The sequence below is a fragment of the Martes martes genome (assembly GCF_963455335.1).
Source record: "Martes martes genome assembly, chromosome: 4".
In the NCBI taxonomy this organism is placed as follows: domain Eukaryota; kingdom Metazoa; phylum Chordata; class Mammalia; order Carnivora; family Mustelidae; genus Martes; species Martes martes.
The window spans coordinates 146485460-146509398 of record NC_137891.1 but is presented as its reverse complement, the minus strand read 5'-3'; the positions used below and the strand labels follow the sequence as shown (position 1 = coordinate 146509398).

Below are 23939 nucleotides of genomic sequence, written 5' to 3'. Positions count from 1 at the left end.
TCTAGTATTCACTTTGAAGGGCACTTAGGACTCTGATATTCCTAAATTCATTTTATAATTTTTTTTCTAGTCTTTTTTTCATTAGCATCACAGTGATTTCTTTTAGGAAAAGATAAAATGTAACTGCTTAAGATTATCCATCATCATATATTACTTCCAAAACTGCAGTAATAACAGTGATTACTGATAGCAAAGCTCTTAGGAAGGCAGGTGAATTTTTTTTTTTGATTTTTTGATTTTTTTGACAAGTTACAAACTTAAAAGGTAATATGAAGAGATTGATAAAGCTGATTAATGATATTGAAAGAAATAAAATTGATTAGACCTAGAAAAAGTAGATACTGAGTATGTAACAGTATTCTTTGAAATCATTTAAAGTTGTAGTATAATATTTAGTGAGAAAACGTAATATACTAAACACTGAAAATTGTCTTCTTTTTAATCTTAAAGCTTGGATAGAGTTTTGTAAAATAAATATTAATCTTGTTGAGTACCTGCTTGTGGCTAGGAACTGTGTTGAGCATTTTACAGATACAATTTCACTTTATTCTCATGATACCTATAGAGTAGGTATTATTGTTTTCAGTTTATAAATAAAGAAATTGCATATCTAAAGAGTATCAGAAATGTATCTAAGGTCAAAGAGCCAGTAAGTTGAGGAGCTGGTAGTTGAGTTCATATCTGACTCCAGATGCCATGCTATTAATGCTTTACTCCAGTACTCCAGTCTTTCTCAAAACAAAGTTATATGAATTCCTTTTAGGGAAAAAATAAATTTGTGGATCCCTGGTTTTGATTTATTTTTAGTATATCGTTACTTAAGTATATACTTAAATATATTAAGTATACTTAGTAAAAGTTAGGTGTAATAAGCTCCATATGCTTAGAGCTTTGACACAATTATGAAACCAAGATAAATTCACAATTTAAATATAAGACAATGAAGTCAATGAAATTTGAAGTAGTATCTATAATATAATGTGATAAATAATGTTGTTTTTCAAAAACCAAATAATTGTTATTTAAATAGTAGAAGGACATCCTTATTTATGTTTTGATTCAGATTCAAATAATATTGAAAGTAAAAAAAAAAATCATCATTAATGTCCCTGAGGCTTTGTTTGCTAGTTCATTATAATCAGACATTATATTTAGCCTAAACATTGTTAGTGAGCAGTCTTGGGATGTCAATGTTAATGAGGAACAGCTAGATAATCTGCAGAGGTACATTATTTGCCTTGGGACAAGGCTAGCATAGTAGCTGTGGTAGACTGAATCATGCCCCCCCCCCCCCCACCACAAGACATTCTAATCCCTAGAATCTTCGAATATGTTACATTACGTGGCAAAGGGGAATTAAAGTTATAGATGGATTTAAAGTAGCTAATCAGCTGATCTTAGAATAGGGAGATTTTCCTTGTTTTTCAGGGTGTGCCAGTAGAATCACAGTGGTCCTTAAAAGTGAAAGGGAGTCAAGACTCAGAAGGAGATTTGAGAGTGAAGTGAGGTCAGAGTGATAAAATGTGAGAAGGACTCAACTGGCTGTTGTTGACTTTGAAGATGGAGGAAAAGGGCCATGAGCCAAGAAATGCAGGCTCTCTAAAAGTTAGAAAATAAAAATGTTCTCTTTTAGAGGCTTGCTGCCAACCTTGATTTTAGCCCAGTGAGACATGTCAGACTTATATAAAACTACAAGATAATACATTTTTGTTGTTTTAAGCCACCAAATTTGAAGGATGGTAGCAGTAGGAAACTAATACAGGAGCATTCCTGAAATCCTTAGACGAGTGGCTTATCCAGTAATTATTGCTCGGATTGGGAGCATAGGTTTAGTCTTTATTCATACTAGCTACATTTATTGTTAGTGAAGTGTTGGAAATTGGTATGTTCAGTGCATCTTACCAACGATATGTATATGTGCCTAACTGTTTAAGAAGGCTTTTTCTGGAGGGGCTTGTTCTGCTGTTGGGTAGCTGGGATTCTAACAATTAGCTTGTGTCCTCTCATTTTCACATGAAGTTCACTTCATCGACATAAACAAGAAATGAGGTCTCTGATCATGGCAGTGCATGATTGATTACAAGCTTATCATCTAGGACCCATATTCCAGATGATCCAGAATATGTATATGCAGACTTTTTAAGATTAGTATAAGAATTATGCTGCTAGCTTGGTAACCCACCTCTCCTATTCTTTGTTTCCTTAATTTTAAAATGGGGATGTGTTTACAGTGGTATAATGCCTGGTATTTTATAAAAATGGGCTTAAAGTAGGAATAGGTAACCTACAAGCTGATTTCAGTCCACTTGCATGATTCTTAACTGTTTTTCCCCTACTCGAAGCAGTTCATATCTGACTTCGACTCCATGTTAATAATGACTTGATTCTGGTTACTGAGTGGCTTCTAAGCTAAATCTCTTTGCTCTTCCTTACTGAGCAGCCACTTCTATAAGAGGAGAAAGCTGGAAAGCCAGACTAAAAGTATTACATGCCAGAATGAGAGTGAAGGGAGAGATCTCTGTGTTTATCTTGTTCCTTGACCTCATCCTTTTTAGAATGCCAACCCTGAAAGACCCCAGAGAAATTTTGCCCACTTAGAGTATGAGTCCTAGTTCCTGTTTTGTTCCTATAAATGCAAATCAGATTTTGTAAGTACGCAGTTGAAACTGTCATGAGGATTTATTATTTTTTTTATTTTATTTTATTTTTTTTATTTTATTTTATTTTTTTTTATTTATTTTCAGCGTAACAGTATTCATTGTTTTTTCACCACACCCAGTGCTCCATGCAATCTGTGCCCTCCCTAATACCCACCACCTGGTTCCCCCACCCTCCCACCCCGCCCCTTCAAAACCCTCAGGTTGTTTTTCAGAGTCCATAGTCTCTCATGGTTCACCTCCCCTTCCAATTTCCCTCAACTCCCTTCTCCTCTCCATCTACCCTTGTCCTCTATATTATTTGTTATGCTCCACCAATAAGTGAAACCATATGATACTTGACTTTCTCTGTTTGACTTATTTCACTCAGCATAATCTCTTCCAGTCCTGTCCATGTTGCTACAAAAGTTGGGTATTCGTCCTTTCTGATGGAGGCATAATACTCCATAGTGTATATGGACCACATCTTCCTTATCCATTCATCCGTTGAAGGGCATCTTGGTTCTTTCCACAGTTTGGCGACCGTGGCCATTGCTGCTATAAACATTGGGGTACAGATGGCCCTTCTTTTCACTACATCTGTATCTTTGGGGTAAATACCCAGCAGTGCAATTGCAGGGTCATAGGGAAGATCTATTTTTAATTTCCTGAGGAATCTCCACACTGTTCTCCAAAGTGGCTGCACCAGTTTGCATTCCCACCAACAGTGTAAGAGGGTTCCCCTTTCTCCACATCCTCTCCAACACACGTTGTTTCCTGTCTTGCTAATTTTGGCCATTCTAACTGGTGTAAGGTGGTATCTCAATGTGGTTTTGATTTGAATCTCCCTGATGGCTAGTGATGATGAACATTTTTTCATGTGTCTGGTAGCCATTTGTATGTCTTCATTGGAGAAGTGTCTGTTCATATCTTCTGCCCATTTCTTAATATGATTATCTGTTTTGTGTGTGTTGAGTTTGAGGAGTTCTTTATAGATCCTGGATATCAACCTTTTATCTGTACTGTCATTTGCAAATATCTTCTCCCATTCCGTGGGTTGCCTCTTTGTTTTGATGACTGTTTCTTTTGCTGTGCAGAAGCTTTTTATAACTTGATGAAGTCCCAGAAGTTCATCTTTGCCTTTGTTTCCTTCGCCTTTGGAGACATATCTTGAAAGAAGTTGCTGTGGCTGATATCAAAGAGGTTACTCCCTATGTTCTCCTCGAGGATTCTGATGGATTCCTGTCTCACGTTGAGGTCTTTTATCCATTTCGAGTTTATCTTTGTGTACGGTGTAAGAGAATGGTCAAGTTTCATTCTTCTACATATAGCTGTCCAGTTTTCCCAGCACCATTTATTGAAGAGACTGTCTTTTTTCCACTGGATATTTTTTCCTGTTTTGTCAAAGATTATTTGACCATAGAGTTGAGGGTCCATATCTGGGCTCTCTACTCTGTTCCACTGGTCCATGTGTCTGTTTTTATGCCAGTACCATGCTGTCTTGGTGATCACAGCTTTGTAGTAAAGCTTGAAATCAGGTAACGTGATGCCACCAGTTTTATTTTTGTTTTTCAACATTTCCTTAGCAATTCGGGGTCTCTTCTGATTCCATACAAATTTTAGTATTATTTGCTCCAGCTCTTTGAAAAATACTGGTGGAATTTTGATTGGAATGGCATTAAAAGTATAGATTGCTCTGGGCAGTATAGATATTTTAACGATGTTTATTCTTCCCATCCAAGAGCATGGAATGGTCTTCCATCTTTTTGTGTCTTCTTCAATTTCTTTTAGGAGTGTTCTGTAGTTCCTCGAGTACAGATCTTTAACCTCTTTGGTTAGGTTTATTCCGAGGTATCTTATGGTTTTTGGTGCTATAGTAAATGGAATCGATTCTCTAATTTGCCTTTCTGTATTTTCATTGTTAGTGTATAAGAAAGCCACTGATTTCTGGACATTGACTTTGTATCCTGCTACATTACTGAATTGCTGTATGAGTTCTAGTAGTTTGGAGGTGGAGTCTTTCGGGTTTTCCATATAAAGAATCATGTCATCTGCGAAGAGAGAGAGTTTGACTTCTTCCTTGCCAATTTGGATACCTTTTATTTCTCTTTGTTGTCTGATTGCTGTTGCTAGGACTTCTAATACTATGTTGAACAAGAGTGGTGAGAGTGGGCATCCTTGTCGTGTTCCTGATCTCAATGGGAAGGCTGCAAGCTTTTTCCCATTGAGGATGATATTTGCTGTGGGTTTTTCATAGATAGATTTGATGAAGTTCAGGAATGTTCCCTCTATCCCTATACTTTGAAGCGTTTTAATCAGGAACGGATGCTGGATTTTGTCAAAAGCTTTTTCTGCATCAATGGAGAGGATCATGTGGTTCTTCTCTCTTCTCTTATTGATTTGTTCTATCACATTGATTGATTTGCGAATGTTGAACCATCCTTGTAACCCAGGGATGAATCCTACCTGGTCATGGTGGATAATCTTTTTAATGTGCTGTTGGATCCTGTTTGCTAGGATCTTGTTGAGAATCTTAGCATCCATATTCATCAGTGATATCGGTCTGAAATTCTCCTTTTTGGTAGGGTCTTTGCCTGGTTTGGGGATCAGGGTAATGCTGGCTTCATAAAAAGAGTCTGGAAGTTTTCCTTCTGCTTCAATTTTTTGAAACAGCTTCAGGAGAATAGGTATTATTTCTTCTTTGAAAGTTTGATAGAATTCCCCAGGGAATCCGTCAGGTCCTGGGCTCTTGTTTTTTGGGAGGTTTTTGATCACTGCTTCAATCTCGTTACTAGATATCGGTCTATTCAGGTTGTCAATTTCTTCCTGGTTCAATTTTGGGAGTTTATAGTTTTCCAGGAATGCATCCATTTCATCTAGGTTGCTTAGCTTATTGGCATATAACTGTTGATAATAGCTTCTGATGATTGTTTCTACTTCCTTGGTGTTAGTTGTGATCTCTCCCTTTTCATTCATAATTTTATTAATTTGGGCTTTCTCTCTTTTCTTTTGGATTAGTGTGGCCAATGGTTTATCGATCTTATTGATTCTTTCAAAAAACCAGCTTCTAGTTTCGTTGATACGTTCTACTGTATCTCTGGTTTCTACCTTGTTGATCTCTGCTCTAATCTTGATTATTTCCCTTCTTCCGTGTGGAGTTGGTTTGATTTGTTGTTGATTCTCCAGTTCTTTAAGGTGTAGAGACAGCTGGTGTATTCTGGATTTTTCAATTTTTTTGAGGGGGGCTTGGATGGCTATGAATTTCCCCCTTAGGACCGCCTTTGCTGTATCCCATAGGTTTTGGAGTGAAGTGTCTTCGTTCTCATTGGTTTCCATAAATTGTTTAAGTTCTTCTTTGATCTCCTGGTTGATCCAAGCATTCTTAAGCAAGGTGGTCTTTAGCTTCCAGGTATTTGAGTTCCTTCTGAACTTTTCCTTGTGATTGAGCTCCAGTTTCAAAGCATTGTGATCTGAGAATATGCAGGGAATAATCTCAGTCTTTTGGTATCGGTTGAGCCCTGATTTGTGACCCAGTATGTGGTCTATTCTGGAGAAGGTTCCATGTGCACTTGAGAAGAATGAGTATTCTGTTGTTTTAGGGTGGAATGTTCTGTATATATCTATGAGGTCCATCTGGTCCAATGTATCATTCAATGCTCTTATTTCTTTATTGATTTTCTGCTTCGATGATCTGTCTATTTCTGAGAGAGGCGTGTTAAGATCTCCTACTATTAATGTATTCATATCCATATGACTCTTTATCTTGATTAATAGTTTTCTTATGTAATTGGCTGCTCCCATATTGGGGGCATAGATATTTACAATTGTTAGATCATCTTGGTGGATAGTCCCTTTAAGAATGATGTAGTGTCCTTCTGTATCCCTGACTACCGTCTTTAGTTTAAAATCTAATTTATCTGATATGAGAATCGCTACCCCGGCCTTCTTTTGAGGCCCATTGGCGTGAAAGATGCTTCTCCATCCCTTCACTTTCAGTCTGGGTGTATCTTTAGGTTCAAAATGGGTCTCTTGTAGACAACATATGGATGGGTCCTGTCGTTTTATCCAATCTGCAACCCTGTGTCGTTTTATGGGTGCATTTAGGCCATTCACATTGAGAGTGATTATTGAGAGATACGTTTTTATTGACATTGTGTTATCTTTGAAGTCTTTCTTTCTGTCGATTGTCTCTATATTTCTGTTCAATGCTATTCTTAGGATTTTTCCTCTTTTATAGAACCCCCCTTAATATTTCCTGCAGTGTCGGCTTGGTGGTTGCATAGTCTTTCAAGCCTTGCCGGTCTTGGAAACTCTTTATCTCTCCATCCATTTTGAATGTCAGTCTTGCTGGATAAAGTATTCTTGGCTGCATGTTCTTCTCATTTAGTGCCCTGAATATATCTTGCCAGCCCTTTCTGGCTTGCCAGGTCTCTGTGGACAGGTCTGACGTTATTCTGATGGGCTTTCCTCTGTATGTAAGGAGCTTCTTTGTCCTAGCGGCTTTCAAGAGATTGTATCTACAATTATGATTCCTCAATTTTACTATGAGGTGCCTGGATGTTTTTTTTGAATTTATAATCTTGGGGGGGGACCTTTCTACTTCTAGTACATGAACACTTGTTCCATTCGCAAGATTGGGAAAATTTTCATGAAAAACTTGTTCCACTATATCTTCTAGACTTCTTTCTTTCTCCTCCCCTTCAGGGATTCCAATAATTCTGACGTTGGAACGTTTCATGGCATCATTTATTTCCCTGATTCTGTTTTCGTGGCTTCTAAGCTGTTTGTTCCAGGCTTCCTCCTGATCCTTTCTCTCTATTTGTTTGTCCTCCAGATCACTAATTCTATCTTCTGTCTCAGTTACCCTAGCTTTTAGAGAATTTAGATTAGATTGGAACTCATTGAGAGCGTTGTGAACCTCATCCCTGGTGGCCTTCAGCTCTGCCCTAACATTATGAACCTCCTCTCTGGTCGCTTTCAATTCTGCCCTAATCAATTCTGTTTGGTCATCCATGGCTTTCTCCAACCTAGCTATTGCCTGGATAATTGTTAGCCTGAATTCTCTTTCTGACATATTGTCTATGTTGATAGCCGTTAGCTCTGTTGCAGAAGGCCCATCCTCTGTATTTTTCTTCTGTTGGGGATTCCTCCTCCTAGTCATTTTGGTGAGAGATGACTGGACAGATGTAGCTGGGTGTATTGACCGTGGTGCAGTCAAGGTGCACCCTGGAACACTTCTGAGCACTCAGGATTCCCCACCCAAATGAGAGAAAAAAGAAAAGAAAAAGAAAAAAGAGGGAGAGAGAGAGACAGGAAAAAAAGGGAAGATAAAAGTGAAGGTTCAGCCCAAATGGGCCCCAGGGTAAGGTTTATGACGTATACAAACAAAAACAGACAAACAAAAAGACTGATAAAAGTATATGACGAGAGAAAATATATATATATATATATAAGCAAAAAAAAGGAGGAGCCTCGTCAAGAAGAACCCCAAGTATAAGATTTATATACTATCCGGACAAACATAAATACACAGAAACACTGGCAGAAGAAAAAGATGGGAGCATGGTTATAGATTCTCGGTATGGGCGAGGAAGGTTATTTTGATTCTTCCTGGATGTATCTTGATATCTTTGTTAAAGGACTCAACTTTCCTAAGAAAAAGGGGGATTAAAAATTGGTTCACCTATAGGGGTAGCATTGCTTGGAGAAAGGGGGTTACCTTGAAGTTTAACTCTATATGAATATTAGAAAATAAAAATAAAAAAGGAATAAACTGGACTAAACTAAATTAAAAATTTTTTTAAAAATTAAGAAAATAGAAAAGCAAAAGAAAAACACATGTGTATGTATCAAAAAATTCAGGTTAGAAGTTTATCATGGAATTTGATGTACTGGACATCTCACTGTGATGGTAAATAGGTTAAAAAATTATCTATATAAAAAAAGAAAAAAAAATGAACCAGAATAGTGGGAAAGAATTAAAAATAAAAGTTGTATCTATGAAGTAATGGTGGTTGTTCTCTTGTAGTCTTTTTTTTTTTTTTTTTCCTGATTTGTTTTCTGGGGGAGGGGGCTGCCACGTGGGTTTTCAGTCAATGATGTTCCCTGAGTTAAGTCCTCCCGACCCCCTCAAGGGGGTGGGCTCTGAGAAAAACGTTTTTTTTCAGGTTTTTGTTCTCTGGAGGTTTTTATGTTTGTTCACTTCTTTTCTCTCGCCTTGACAGCTTTTGATGGTTTTTGGAGGTTTAGAGGAAAGAAAACTGCACCCCAACCTCCCTCTCAGAGAGAAGCCTCAGTCTGCTCCCCTGCAGGTGCTGCAGCCGCTGGGCCGCTGGCAGAGCAGGTTCTGAGTCACGGTCCCTGGGGACGCAGGATCTCCTGCTTGTACGCAAAACCAAGGCAGCTGTGGCTGTCTGGGCAGCTCCAGACCGCCAGAGAGGTTCCAAGCAGCGATCGCACACTGAGATTTTCCTGCTGGCTGGGGCTAAGAGCTCAGGGCTTGCGCGCACCTCTCCCAGGGGAGGGTTTGGGGCGCGGCGCCTCCAGCTCTATCGGCTCTATCGCCGCGTGGGTCTATCGCCGCGTGGGTCCCAGGACACCAGGCTGGGCGTTCGTGCACCTCTCTCAGGGGAGGTTGAGGCACGCGCGCATCTCCATTAAGGTGCGCGTTCTGCCATCTGGTGTGGCTCCCAACCCCTCACGGGAGCCGGACTCCACCCGTTCTCGGGCGCACTGGCGGCTCCGGGACAAAGACCAGGTTTCTCCGCTGCACTCTCTCTGGCTCAGCGCCAGGGGAGGCTGCCCTGGGTCTGGGGACTTAAGCCCCTATCCCTATCCGCCCCGATTCCCACAATTTCCCCGCTAGAGTCTTTGCTCTTTTGAGTGCTTTCAACAAGACTCCAAGTTAATGCTGGTCCCCAGATGCCGGGCACTCTCGTATTGGGGTATTATTTTCCAGTCGGTCGCCTCTGGTGGCTCCCTCCCCCTTTTGTTTATCTTCCGATATCAGTCCGACGTTCCCACTCCACTTTACCTGCCCACTGGCGTCTTCTGGCCCCCGTAGAGATCCAGACGTGTATAATTCTGATCTCAGGCTGATTTCATGGGTGATCGGAGTTCTTTGGTAGGTAATCAGCTCACTTTAGGGTGCAGGTTGAAAAGGCGCCTCCTCCTACTTCCCCGCCATCTTGTCTCCCCTGTCATGAGGATTTAAAAGCTTATTTTTGATGTCAAATCTACCAGTGTTTTCTTGCCTTCATTTCTGTAATTATAATTTCAAATTTTGGTTTAGCTAATTATCTTACTCTGGTTTAGAATTATTTAATTATTTGCTATTTTGTTTTGTGAGGGAGATGTAGAACATTCTCAGGATTGATCAGAAAGTAATTAGCAGAGGTGAATTTAATGTTTAAAGCTTCTGGCTTCCAGCCTTGGGCTTAATCCATTCAGCCAGATTGCCTCTTTAATTGTGGACTGAATTAAAAGAAAAAGTACTCATGTATCCTTGCTATAGAACAAGCTTATTGACATAGCCTCTAATAGTGTTAGTGATTTAAACAGGGAGAGAGACCTGATCCTTTTAGTGGTTTTGTTTGTTTTGTGCAGTCTTGGACTAACTGCCAAGAATAGTCCCTTATTACAGAATGGGCCTCTAGTTTCTCTAGCAAGAAAGCTTGAAAACCCAAAACCAAGAATGTAGGATATTTATTGCACGATTTCTCTATTAACTCAAATTGTACAATCCCACTGGGAGAAAACTAAAAAGAGTAAACAGGAATCAAAGGAAACTCCAAACTTTCCCATGAACTAGAATTTGTTGATTTGATTTTTGTCTTTGTTTTCTTTTCTTCCCTGTAGTTCTTAACGAACTTCACTTTTTTTTTAAATTAACATATAACGTATTATTTGTTTCAGGGGTACAGGTCTGTAATTCATCAGTTTTGCACAATTCACAGCACTCACCATAGCACATACCCTACCCAATGTCCATCACCCAGCTACCCTATCCCTCCCACCCACCCTCTCCTCCAGCAACTCTGTTTGTTTCCTGAGATTAAGCATCTCTTATGGTTTGTCTCCCTCTCTGGTTTCATCTTGTTTCATTTTTTCCTCTCTTCCCCTATGATCCTCTCTCTTGTTTCTCAAATTCCACATATCAGTGAGATCATATGATAATTGTCTTTCTCTGATTGACTTATTTCGTTTAACATAATACCAGCTAGTTCCATCCATGCTGTTGCAAATGGCAAGATTTCATTTTTGAATTCTGCATAATATTTCAGTGTGTGTGTGTGTGTTTATCCATTCATCTCTCGATGGACATCTAGGCTCTTTCCATGGTTTGGATATTATGGACATTGCTGCTGTAAACATTGGGGTGAACCTTCCCTTTTGGATCTCTACATTTGTATCTTTGGGGTAAATACCCAGTAGTGCAGTTGCTGGGTCATAGGGTAGCTCTATTTTCAACTTTTTGAGGAAACTCCATACTGTTTTCCAGAGTGGCTATACCAGTTTGCATTCCCACCAACAGTGTAGGAGGGTTCCCCTTTCACCACATCCTCACCAACATATGTCATTTCCTGACTTGTTAATTTTAATTTGTTAATTTTAGCCATTCTGATTGGTGTGAAGTGGTATCTCACTGTGGTTTTGATTTGTATTTCCCTGATGCTGAGTGATATTGAGCTCATTTTCATGTGTCTGTTGGCCATTTGGATGTCTTCTTTGCATAAATGTCTGTTCATGTCTTCTGCCCATTTCTTGATTGGATTATTTGTTCTATGGGTGCTGAGTTTGACAAGTTCTTTATAGATTTTTTGTACCAGCACTTTTTCTGGTAAGTCATTTGTAAATATCTCCTCCCATTCTGTCGGTTGTCTTTTGGTTTTGTTGACTGTTTCCTCTGCTGTGCAGAAGCTTTTGATCTTGATGAAGTCCCAATAGTTCATTTTTGCCCTTGTAAACACCTTGCCTCTGGCGATGCGTCTCGGAAGAAGTTGCTATGGCTGTGGTCAAAAGGTTGTTGCCTGTGTTCTCCTCAAGGATTTTGATGGATTCCTGTCTCACATATAGGTCTTTCATCCATTCTAAGTCTGCTTTTGTGTGTGGTGTGAGGAAATGGTCTAGTTTCATTCTTCTGCATGTGGTTTTTCAGTTTTTCCAACACCAGTTGTTTAAGAAACTGTCTTTCTCCATTGGACATACTTTCCTGCTTTGTCGAAGATTAGTTGACCATAGAGTTGGGGGTCCATTTCTAGGCTCTCTATTCTGTTCATTGATTTATGTGTCTGTTTTTGTGCCAGTACTATACTGTCTTGATGATTATTGCTTTGTGATAGAACTTGAAGTCCAGAATTGTGATGCCACTGGCTTTGCTTTTCTTTTTCAACATTCCTCTGGCTATTCGGGGACTTTTCTGGTTCCATACAAATTTTAGGATTATTTGTTCCATTTCTTTGAAAAAAGTTGATGGTATTTTGATAGGGATTACATTAAATGTGTAGATTGCTCTAGGTAGCATAAACATTTTCACAATATTTGTTCTTCCAGTCCATGAACATGGAACGTTTTTCCATTTCTTTGTGTCTTCCTCAATTTCTTTCATGAGTACTTTATAGTTTTCTGAGTACAGATTCTTTGCCTCTTTGGTTAGGTTTATTCCTAGGTATCTTATGGTTTTGGGTACAACTGTAAATGGGATCAACTCCTTAATTTCTCTTTCTTCTGTCTTATTGTTGGTGTATAGAAATGCAACTGATTTCTGTGCATTGATTTTATATCCTGACACTTTACTGAATTCCTGTATGAGTTCTAGCAGTTTTGGGGTAGAGCCTTTTGGGTTTTCCTTATAAAGTGTCATAAAATTTGCAGAGAGTGAGAGTTTGACTCCTTCTTTGCTAATTCAGATGCCTTTTATGTCTTTCTGTTGTCTGCTGACGCTAGGTCTTCTGGTATTATGTTGAATAGCAGTGGTGATAGTGGACATCCCTGCTGTGTTCCTGACCTTAGGGGAAGAGCTCTCAGTTTTCCTCCATTGAGAATGATATTTGCTGTGAGTTTTTCATAGATGGCTTTTATGATATTGAGGTATGTACCCTCTATCCGTACAGCGTGAAGAGTTTTGATCAAGAAAGGATGCTGTATTTTGTCAAATGCTTTTTCTGCATCTACTGAGAATATCATATGGTTCTTGTTCTTTCTTGTATTGTATCACATTGATTGATTTGCGGATGTTGAACCAACCTTACAGCCCAGAATAAATCCCACTTGGTCGTGGTGAGTAATCCTTTTAATGTATTGTTGGATCCTATTGTCTAGTATTTTGGTGAGAGTTTTTGCGTCCATGTTCATCAGGGATATTGGTCTGTAATTCTCCTTATCTGGTTTTGGGATCGAGGTCATGCTAGCCTCATAAAATGAGTTTGGAGTTTTCCTTCCATTTCTATTTTTTTGGAACAGTTTCAAAAGAATAGGTATTAATTCTTTTTAAAATGTTTTGTAAAATTCCCCTGGGAAGCCATCTGGCCCTGGGCTCTTGTTTATTGGGGGATCTTTGATGACTGCTTCAATTTCCTTGCTGGTTATGGGTCTGTTCAGGTTTTCTGTTTCTTTCTGGTTCAGTTTTGGTAGTTTAATATGTCTCTAGGAATGCATCCATTTCTTCCAGATTGTCTAATTTGCTGGCATATAGTTGCCCATAATATGTTCTTATAATTGTATTTCTTTGGTGTTGGTTGGGATCACTCCTCTTTCATTCATGATTTTATTAATTTGGGTCCTTTCTCTTTTCTTTTTGATAATTCTGGCCAGGGGTTTATCAGTCCTATTAAATATTTCAAAGAACCAGCTCCTAGTTTTGTTGATGTTCTACTGTTCTTTTGCTTTCTATTTCATTGATTTCTACTCTGATTTTTATCATTTCTCTTCTGCTGGGTTTAGGTTTTATTTGCTGTTCTTTTCCAGCTTTAGGGAACTTCACTTCAACGAATCAGAAGATCAGTACTTACTTTTTTGGTAGACCTAGTTTTGTCTGTTCACTTTTTAAAGTTTTATCTTACTCAACCTGTAGACAGCTCTTTAACATTGTTCACCATCACCACCTTAAAATGTTGTATTCTCTGGGTTTCTATAACATCACAGTGTTCTGATTTTCTTTTTTCATTCTCTCCTCCTCTTAAGACTCTCTTTTATGGGCCTCTTTATCTTCGTGGCCATTAAATATTGATGCATGTCAGCATTGTGAGCTAGGGTAATGTTAGTGAACCACCTTTGGTTGACCCCATCTATTATGATGGTTGTCATTTGTCATCTTTGTGCTAAAGATTTCCAAAACTATATTTCTGAGCCAGCTATTTCTCCTGAATCCTGAACACACTTATTGAACTCTTTATTGGATGTTCCCATTCTTAAGTCATAGAATCATCTGACACTAAGTTGAACTTTTTTTTCTTTCCCAGTCTTTTTCTGTTCTGTTTTGTTTTGTTTTTAAAGATTTTATTTATTTATTTGACAGAGTAGTGAGAGAGGGTACCCAAACGGGGAGTGGAGAGGGAGAAACAGGCTTCCCACTGATTAGGGAGCCCGAGGCGGAGCTCAATCCCAGACCCTGGGATCATGACCTGAGCTGCAGTCAGATGCTTAACAATTGAGCCACCCAGGCACCCCAACGTTTTGTTTTGTTTTGGGCGACAATACCATTCATGCAATTTTCTAGCCTAAAACTTGGGGATCATCTTTAATTCTGTTACTCTCATCTGTACATATAATTAATCATTGAGTTCTGTAGCCCCTTTCCCTAAATATCTTCTTAGTCTATTTCTTTTTGCTTTTATTGTCACCACTGTCTTTTGCTTATTGTCCTTCAGCTATTGTTTCTGCCTAGAAAGCTTTCCCACACCTCCCTTTCCCTAAGTGTCCAATTCCAATTTGCCATTTAGGTCTTAGCCTTTACAGGTGACTCTGTAAGTCTGTGTTAGGCATCATTGTTTGTGTACCACAGTAGTCAGCCTTTCTAAAGCCCTTGACATTACTTTGCGCTTGCTCATTTGTTTTTTCTTGTTTTTGTTTTTAAGATTTTATTTATTAATTTGACAGACAAAGATCACAAGTAGGCAGAGAAGCAGGCAGAGAGAGAGGAGGAAGCAGGCCCCCCGCTTAGTAGAGAGCCCGATGTGGGGCTCGATTCCCAGGACCCTGGGATCATGACCTGAGTTGAAGGCAGAGGCTTTAACCCACTGAGCCACCCAGGTGCCCCCTCATTAGTTTTTGTTAGTATCCCCCACAAGAGCAAGTTCTTTAGAAGCAGGAATTATGTTTGTTTTTTCTTTTATTTAACATACTTTTACTGAGTACCTAATGTCTAACAGGAACTGTTCTAGGCATTGGGCATATGATAGTGAAAGACAAGGTTTCTGCCTTTATGGAGCCTCTGTTCTAGACCTATCTAACAGTTCTAGGTAGTGAGTAAGCAAGTTAACAGGATTACTTTAGGCAGTGATAAGTGCTTTGAGGAGAATGAAAGGTAGTACTGTTCTAGGGTGTGACTAGCAAGCAGTAAGTGCTAATTCAGATTAAGTTGTGGGAAGGCCTCACTGAGGAGGTAGAGTTTGAGCTAAGACCTGAGAGATTATTAAGATCTAGCCATATAGTGAAATGATGTGACTATAGTATAGAATGGCTATGGGGGCAGAAGTGGAAGCAGACCAGTTAGGAATCTGTTGTTGTGTAGTCCAACTAAGAGATTATAATTATGGTGGCTTTAACCAAAGTGATAGTCTATAGATTTGTGCTGTCCAGTGCAGTGGCCACTGGCTACATATAGAATAAATTTAAATCAATTAAAATATTTTATTCTCTAGTCAAACAAACCATATTTCAAGTGTTTAATAGTAATGTGTGGCTAATGACTATTGTAAGGCTATATAAAATATTTCTATCATTGCAGAAAGTTCTATTTGATACCACTGGTCTAGGTGGAGAGAAATCTATGGATTCAATATATATATATTTATAGGTTAAGTTAATGAGTTACTGAGGTTAATAAAGTAACTGAGGTTTTCGGGGCTTTTTTTGTCTTTTGGGAGGGAGGCTAAGCAATGGGATTTTTTATTTTGGCTTGAGCAGCTAAGTGCTGATAATGAAGCTATTTTTTGAGGTAGGAAGAATGGTAGACAGTCATGTTGAGGTACAGGTGGATATTAAGGATACTTGTTTTGGCCATGTTAAGTTGAGAATCCCATTAGACGTCTAAATGGAGATATTAGATATCATCTTTATGTCCCTAGCACCTAGTACAGTAATAGGTATTTACTAATTACTTACAGCATGTATAAGTAAAGAGGTGCCAATTGAACAAAGCCCTGATGGTTCTATGAGGACAATAAGAGCAAAATAATGAAAATGTAAAGAACATTCTATGTTGGGAGCAGCTGTCTTGTTTGGCTGGCAAATAGAATATGTGTAGGGAAATGGAGGAAAGCGAGGCAGAAATTTAGCTTGTTCATCCCTTCATTTAGCAGATGACACCACTGAGTCACTCAGGATATACTGGCAAACAAAAAGATGACAACAAAATCTCTGCTGCTATGGAGCTTCTGTTCACGTGTATGGGTATAGTGGGGCGGTGGGGGGCGGGCAGTGAGTAGCTAGACAATGAAACTTAAGTTAGTAAAATAAATTGTATGTTAGACCATGAAAAGGTGAGGGAATCTGCCATGCAGATTATCTGGAGGAGGAAAATAACAAATAGAGGGAACATAAAGGCCCTGAGGTAGAAATACAGGCCAGAGATCAAGGGAGCAAAGTGATCTAGGGTGAATTGTACTAAGAGGTGAGGACAGAGACATAAAGGGGAACCAGATTTTGTAGGGTATTATAGACCATTGTAAGGACTTAGGCTTTTACTCTGAGCCAAATGGGAAGCCATTAGAAGGTTTTGGTCAGAGGTCTGATATGACCTGACTTATATTGAAGCAGGGAAACCAATTAGGAGTCAGTTGCAGTATTGTGGGTAAAAGAGTTGTTGGTTTAGAATAGAGCAAAGTCTGGAGGATGTTGAGAAGTAACTATCTTCTCTATATACTTTTGAGGTTGAGTAACAGTATTTGCTTAGAGATTAGATGAGGGTTGTGAAAAAAGAGAAGGCAGTGATTGACTCCATGGTTATCTGGCTTGGGGAAAAAAAATAGAGTTGCTATTAAGTGAAATGGAGAAGATTATAGGGGAAACAAGTTCGAGGTGTGGGGTATTGGAGGATGGTATCAAGAATTTGATTTTGATTTTGTGATGTTGGGATGCTTATTAGGCATCTAAGTAGAGCTATAAATAGGTTATTGAATATATGACTCCAAAGTTAAGGGGACAGGTTTAAGATAGAGATAAATTTGAAAGTCATCAGCATGTAGATGGTACTTAAGATATTTAGAGTCGGAAGACTGGATAAGATCACCAAGGATGTGAGTATAGATAAACAAGAAGTCTATGGATTGATCTCTAGGGCATAATGATATTAAGATGTCCAAGATGAAGAGGAACCAGCAAAGGAGAATGAAAATGAACAGTTAGGAGGTTGGAGGAAAACCAGGAGAATATGGTATCTTAAAGCCAAGTGAAGAATATGTTTGAAGAAAGAAAGATTATTAGCTGTTCCTTATACTGCTGAGTATTGAGTAAGATGAGATTGAGAATTGACCCATTAGATTTGGCAAGGTGGAGGTTGCTAGTGTTTTTCCAAAGGGCCAATTTATTGTAATGAGGAAGGCAAAATCCTGTTTTGAGGGTGTTAGGAGAGAAGTTGAGCTGAAGAAGGGGCCTTAGTAATAATATGCAATTCAGGAATTTTATTAAAAGGTGAGGAGAGAAATAGTGGTAATGAGAGGAAATGGGGGGTCTAAACAGGGCTTGTTGTCTTTTTTTTTTTTTTTAAAGATGAAAGATGTTATAGAATGCTTGTACACCAAAGGGGATAATTTGGTCAAGATGGAGAGACTGATACAGGAGAAAGAAGAGCTAATTGTAGAAACCAAGTAAGTCCTTTAGTAGGTGGGAAGAATAATTGGAAGAGTTAGTGTTTGATAGTATATGACCATGGTGTGAGTGCCTGGGTATGGTGGAGGATGAAGCGGTCAAGAAAATTAGAGGCCATATATTGTACAGGTCATCCATGTGTATATCATGTACAACAGTAGCAATGGGGGAAGAAGACCTTAAGTCAGAATGAAAGGGAGTGGGGAGAGTTAGGTTGATGACTATAACAAAAAAAAGGTATTGGGTGTGTAATCCGATGGCCTGTACTTCAGAGACAGTGGAGTTTTTGAGGAAGATTTTGAGTGAGGATTTCCTTTAGATCATAATATATTATCAGACTATGCAAATTGGCCAGCATTTAAAATTTCCTTGTGAATTAATAAATTGAGGATCTGATCAGCAATGGCTGCTAATTCCTCAAAAAAGAGAGACAGACATTATATGCCTTTACTTGGAGGTGCCCAGCACCATCTAGTCTTTCAAAGGAAAATAAAAATCAAAATGAAATTTGATCTAGTCTCTAGATCTAAGAGGGTGCTATAAACTGTACATTATGTTGCCATAGAGGATGGATCAGTCAAATGAGACCATGGAATCCTCTGCAGGACAAGCCAACTGGCTTCTTCAACAAATGAATGCATGAGGAAAAAGAAACAAAACAGGTGGAGTAGCAGCCTATAAATTAAAAGAAACATGAGATATGTCAATCAATTACAATGTATAGATTATAGTTGAATCCTAATTCAATCAAAACATTAAAACAAATACCAGAAAAGCATTATAAAAGCTGATCAGGAAACCTGATGGGACATATGATGACATTCATGATTTGTTAAATTTATGCATGACAGTAGTATTGCACAGGTATATACATATACATTTTTTAAGGTGATTTTTTTTTTAAGATTTTATTTATTTATTTGACAGAGATCACAATCAGGCAGAGAAGCAGGCAGAGTGAGAGGGGGAAGCAGGCTCCCCGCCGAGCAGAGAGCCTGATGTGGGGCTCTATCCCAGGATCCTGGGACCATGACCTGAGCGGAAGGTAGAGGCTTTAACCCACTGAGCCACCCAGGTGCCCCTAAGGCGATTATTTTTTAGAGATATATACAGATCTCCTTACAGAGTGTCTGAAAGCTACATTCAGTGTGAATTGATTGGAAACATACTTTTTATGAAGTTAATAATCAAGGCATATTAATAATCTTATACTCAAGAGTGTTAGAAAAGATACTAATTTATTCTGTATATCCATGCATAAATAATGCATGATCAACTTAATAAAAATGGACAGGACGCCGGAGTGAGCATTTAATAAGAAATGTGTATGGTATTTTGCAGGAGTTGGAGAAAATATAAATCCACAAACTTTGTAAGGATTTTAGCATTACTAAAATCTTTTGGAAAATAGTTGGCATTACCTCTTATAATTGGACATTCACGTGAACTATGACTCAGCAATTCCACTCATAGGTATATATCAAAGAGAAAATTTGCTATATACAAGAATGTTTACAGCAGCACTATTATAATAGCAAAATGTGGCAACAATTTACCCTCTAGTGGTAGAGTGGGTGAATAAATAGCCCTAGATTGGCTGAATAAATAGCCCTAGATTGGAAGAATAAATAGCTTCTCGGTTAACAGGAGAGTAGATAAATAAATACAATGAAATTTTATACATTGGTCACATCAGATAACTAGCAAACACAACAATGTGGATGAATCTCAATAAAACAGGTCCCAAATACTACATATATCCTGATACTCTTGGGAGGAGCAGAGGAGAGGGAGAGAGAGAATCCTTAAGGAGACTCCCTGCTGGGGTGGTTGTGGGGCCCAACACTTCCTCTATCCCAGGACCCTGAAATCATGACCTGACCTGAAATCAAGAGTCCTATGCTTAATTAACTGAGCCAGCCAGGGGGCCCACATCATACCCTTTTTTAAAGCTAAGGGCAATTAAAATAAAAATATACATAAGAATATGAATTTTACATATATATGAAGACAGGGGGATACACACACATATACATATATAAATAAACTGTATAAAAGAGAAAGCAAGGGAAGCAGGAAGGGGATTCAGGATGATGGGTAACTTGGTTGAGGAGAAGCAGTGGGAGGGGGAAGATTACTCCACTGTATGGTTAGATGGAAGGTATTGTTGAGGTCCTAGGTTTTTTGTTTGGGTGATGGGTTTGTAGGTGCTTATTATAATATTAAAAATAGTAATTAACTAAATAAAAGTATGCCATTCAAGGACCAGTAAAGACAGGTGCCATGAACCAAGGATAATGATTACTACATTTCTTTAATAACTGATTTCTAAATAAAGAAACATATTATTCTGTATATGTAGCTATAGAAATAATATTTTGAAATCTCTATGGATATAACCATCAAAAAGGCATACTCATGAATACTGACTTTTGCCTAACTTTGGAAAGATTTTTCCTGAGTTCTATATGCTGTATAAATGGATATTGCCTAAAAATGCATATAACCTGGTCAGCTGGAGAATGCTTGAGGTTTTTGTGGATACTTGAATTTTATTTTATTAATTAGAAATACTTGTTTCTGAAAAAATTTTTTAAAGCATGTTAGTTTACTTTATTATTGTATTAAATATATGAATTTCATGATTGAATTTCTTATAATGCTTCAATGTGATTATTATTTTGGAGGGCACAAAAATTTGGCTTACCTGGCTAGATTTAAGAACATAATCCTGGAATTGGCCTTTTTTCCCTAAGTCCTAATATGAAGCTGGATTTGGATTTCTTTATTTTAAAAATCATGTTTCCTTTTGTCTCGGCCTCATTCTGGTTAATTGACATTTTATTCATTGAATTTTTGTTGTATTGTTGCAGTAATTTCTGTTTCAGATTATTCTGATTTTCCTCCAAGCTGCTCACATTATTTAAAAGTGCTACTCTATATGTTTACTTAAATGCCTACTTGGTTACAGATACTTTGCTAGGTCCACACCCAGTCATTGTCTAATCACAAACTGAGACACATGTTCTGAAGCTAATGGAATGCTTTTGTGAAAGCACAAAGGGCTGACCTGAACTTAAAGAAGTGACCTTTAAGCGAAGCTAGAAAGGATGACTGGCAGACTGTTAAAGGGCGGAGTACAGGTCAGGTACGGGATTCAGTTTAGGAGAAACTGCTTATACAAAGATGCTGTGGCAGAAGGAAATGCAGTACAATTAAGGAGTGAAAGAAAGAAATACGCATGGCAACGGTGGGACATCAAAGAGGAAACAGTACAGACTCAGGCAGGGGCCTGATTCACTCAGGACCTGAGAGCAATGGGAACCCCCTGAAGATTTTTGATTAGGAGACTACTAAAGAACAGATTCATATTTTGAATAGAATTATTGTCTAATATGTGTCTTCCTGAATAGGCTGTAGGCTCTACAAGTAGAAAGAGGAGCTGTTGATCTCATGAAGTACAATACAAGTAGGTTTCAACAAAGAGTAGATAACACTATTTAATGGCTCAGTGTCTGGCACATGGCAAGTACTCAGTAATGCTGGCTGTGGTTTTCTTGCTCTAGATTGGCATTTGACATGGACAGTGGCTACTGTGGAGTTAGAGGTTTCGTGAAATAGTTCAGTCCAACAGTATCCACTGAAGACCTGTGATATACTTAGAAGAATCAGCAGCTAAATTATTAAAATTTCATCACTTTTTTCTCATAAGCCCCAAAGATGTAACAGGGTAGAAAAGTGATGGAGAATTCTGTTAATAAATCAGATTAGCCTACAGTAAGGTGACTAGGTACTCCTGCTTCGCACAATTCATTTTTTTCAATTAGAGTTTGGTGCCTGGTGAGATTGCTTTTATAGAACCATTTCTTCTGGAGTTCTCAGGTAAAATTCCCTTTTCATAGTTCATCTGAAGTAATTTCAACCTTATTCCTCAGTTATGTTAGTTTATTTTATATAAAGTGAGTTACCTGTCATTTTTCATCCCAAAGACTAAAGATTGCTATTAAAAATATTTCTTCTGAAACTCTATAATCATTTTCATACTATACCTTTAATATTTTACTTTTTTTAAGCATTTATACATTATGTGTCTTTTCTTAAAATGTGCAGTATGTAGTTATATCACCAATGACCTGGCCCTTTTTTCTTTCCTCTTTAATAGTAACCAGAACCACCATGTAGCACATAATTGCTGTTGTGCATATTAATTAAAGGTACTCAATCTGGGTGGACTAATTTACCAGAAAGGTCCCCTGCTTCTGAGACCTTCTGAAGGGTGACATCAGGGTCACTTTTCAGCTCCTTTTCTGCCTTCGCTGGGTGCCTGTAAGCCATGCAAAAACTATGTACTTCATGTCCCTAAATAGTAACTCAGTATAAGTTAGATATTGCTTATAATCAACCAGATTATAGATAATCCTTTATAAACAAAGCAAACTATTTAAAAAGTCAGTCAGTTGTTCATTTATGTGTGTTAAATGTAACCTTCAGTTAAAACATTAATTGTATTTAATTTGTTTTTAAAACTTTGGTAAAATTGGATATATGGGGGGGAAGTTGTCTTTTAAGAAATTTTTTTCAAATATAGCTAAGAGTCTCTTTTTTTTTTTCTTTAAGAGTCTTACTTTTTAATGGTCTCAGCTTTAAATGCCTAGAAGTAAATTAAAAAAAAAAAGACATTCATCTATCTACTTAATTTCCTACTATGGAACTTTTTTTTTTTTTTAAAGATTTATTAATTTGAGAGAGAAAGTGAGCGGGAGCATGGGGGAGGGGCAAAGGCAGAGGGAGAGAGAGAAGCTGAAGCAGACTCCATGCTGAGCCTGGAGCCTAATGCCGGGCTTGATCTCAGGATCCTAAGGTCATGACCAAAGCTGAAACCAAGAGTTGGTTGCTTAACTGACTGTGCCACCCATATGCCCCACCCATTATGGAATGTTTTTAATATATACAAAAGCAAAGTGATGAAGCCTCATGTATCTGTCATTTGGCTTCAGCAGTTGCCAGTGTATTGTTTTATCTGCTTCTTCCCACTTCTCCTATCACAAATTATTTTGAAGCAAATCCCAAATATTACTATTTTAATCTGCAAACTCATCAGTTTCTACTCTGAAACATACCCTTCTTTAAATTTTAGTAATACAAGCACAGTTCATTATCACACCTTAAAAAATTAATTAATAATATCAACCATCCACTCAGTATTCAGACTTTGTTTCATATGTGGTTTAAAGCTGGTTTGTTGGAGTCAGAATCAAAATAAGTCTTGGGGCACCTGGGTGGCTCAGTTGTTATATATCTAACTCTTGGCTCAGGTTGTGATCTCAGGGTCTTGGGATCCAGCTCATGGTTGGGCTTTCACTCAGGGTGGAGTCAGCTTGAGATTCTCTCTCTCTCTCTGTCCCTTTGCCCCTCCCCCTGGCACATGGGCCTGTGTGCACATGCATGCTCTCTTTCTCTAGAATAAATAAATCTTTAAAAAAATCAAAACAAGTCTCTGCAGTGTAATAGGTCAGTATGTCTCTTGATTTACTATAAATCTATAGCTTCCCTTCCCCCTTTCCTTTTCTCACATTTTATTTGTTGGAGAAAGTGTCATTTGACCACTTTCTGCATTTCACTGATTAAATCTCTTATGGTATCATTTAGGCTTAGCAAGAATATTTTTAAATTATGTTTAAATATGATACCTGATCTCTATGGACTATAAAAAATTTTTTGTTTAGATGGAGAAATGAATGCTTAGTTGTTGAAGAATGAAGGATTTCAAAGATTTTGTAAACATGAAAGGGAGGATCTGAAGAAAAGTCCATAAGCCTCAGAAAGCAGAGAATTTTGTAAGGCTATGTTTATATCTCTGTGATTGTTTTGATAACATAATTTGTTGCTGTCTTAAAATATTATAAAACACTGGAATACAAAATTGTAGCAATAATGTACCAGCTTAATTTTTAAAAAATTAACATTTCTTTAATCATTTTTTTCATTTACAAAAAAGATACCAGGTGATCAGCACTCCAACAGATTTTTTTATGGTAATGGAATATGTGTCTGGTGGTGAATTATTTGACTACATCTGTAAACATGGACGGGTGAGTAATTTACTGTCTAGTACAATAAGCCCCTAAGCTAAGAAGAGGATAGTAGGAAATAGCAAACCACAAAGATATCTTCAAAGTCAAGGTTGCTTCTGTAATAAAGACCAACTAAAGATACAGAATATTAGACATTTTTTCTTTCTTAAAAAATACACCTTTCAGGGGTGCCTGGCAGGCT

The 23939-nt window shown here is 38.0% G+C and overlaps 1 protein-coding gene across 2 annotated transcripts in view; it reads left to right on the top strand.

Annotated features, from left to right (window-relative positions):
* The window catches only part of PRKAA2 (protein kinase AMP-activated catalytic subunit alpha 2), a 73713-nt gene that overhangs the window by 32218 nt on the left and 17556 nt on the right, over positions 1-23939 (top strand). For both annotated transcript variants that reach the window (XM_080800487.1, XM_080800488.1), the window contains one exon: positions 23662-23755. In XM_080800487.1, coding sequence (XP_080656613.1) covers positions 23662-23755 — 94 coding nt within the window. The remainder of the gene's footprint in view (positions 1-23661; positions 23756-23939) is intronic.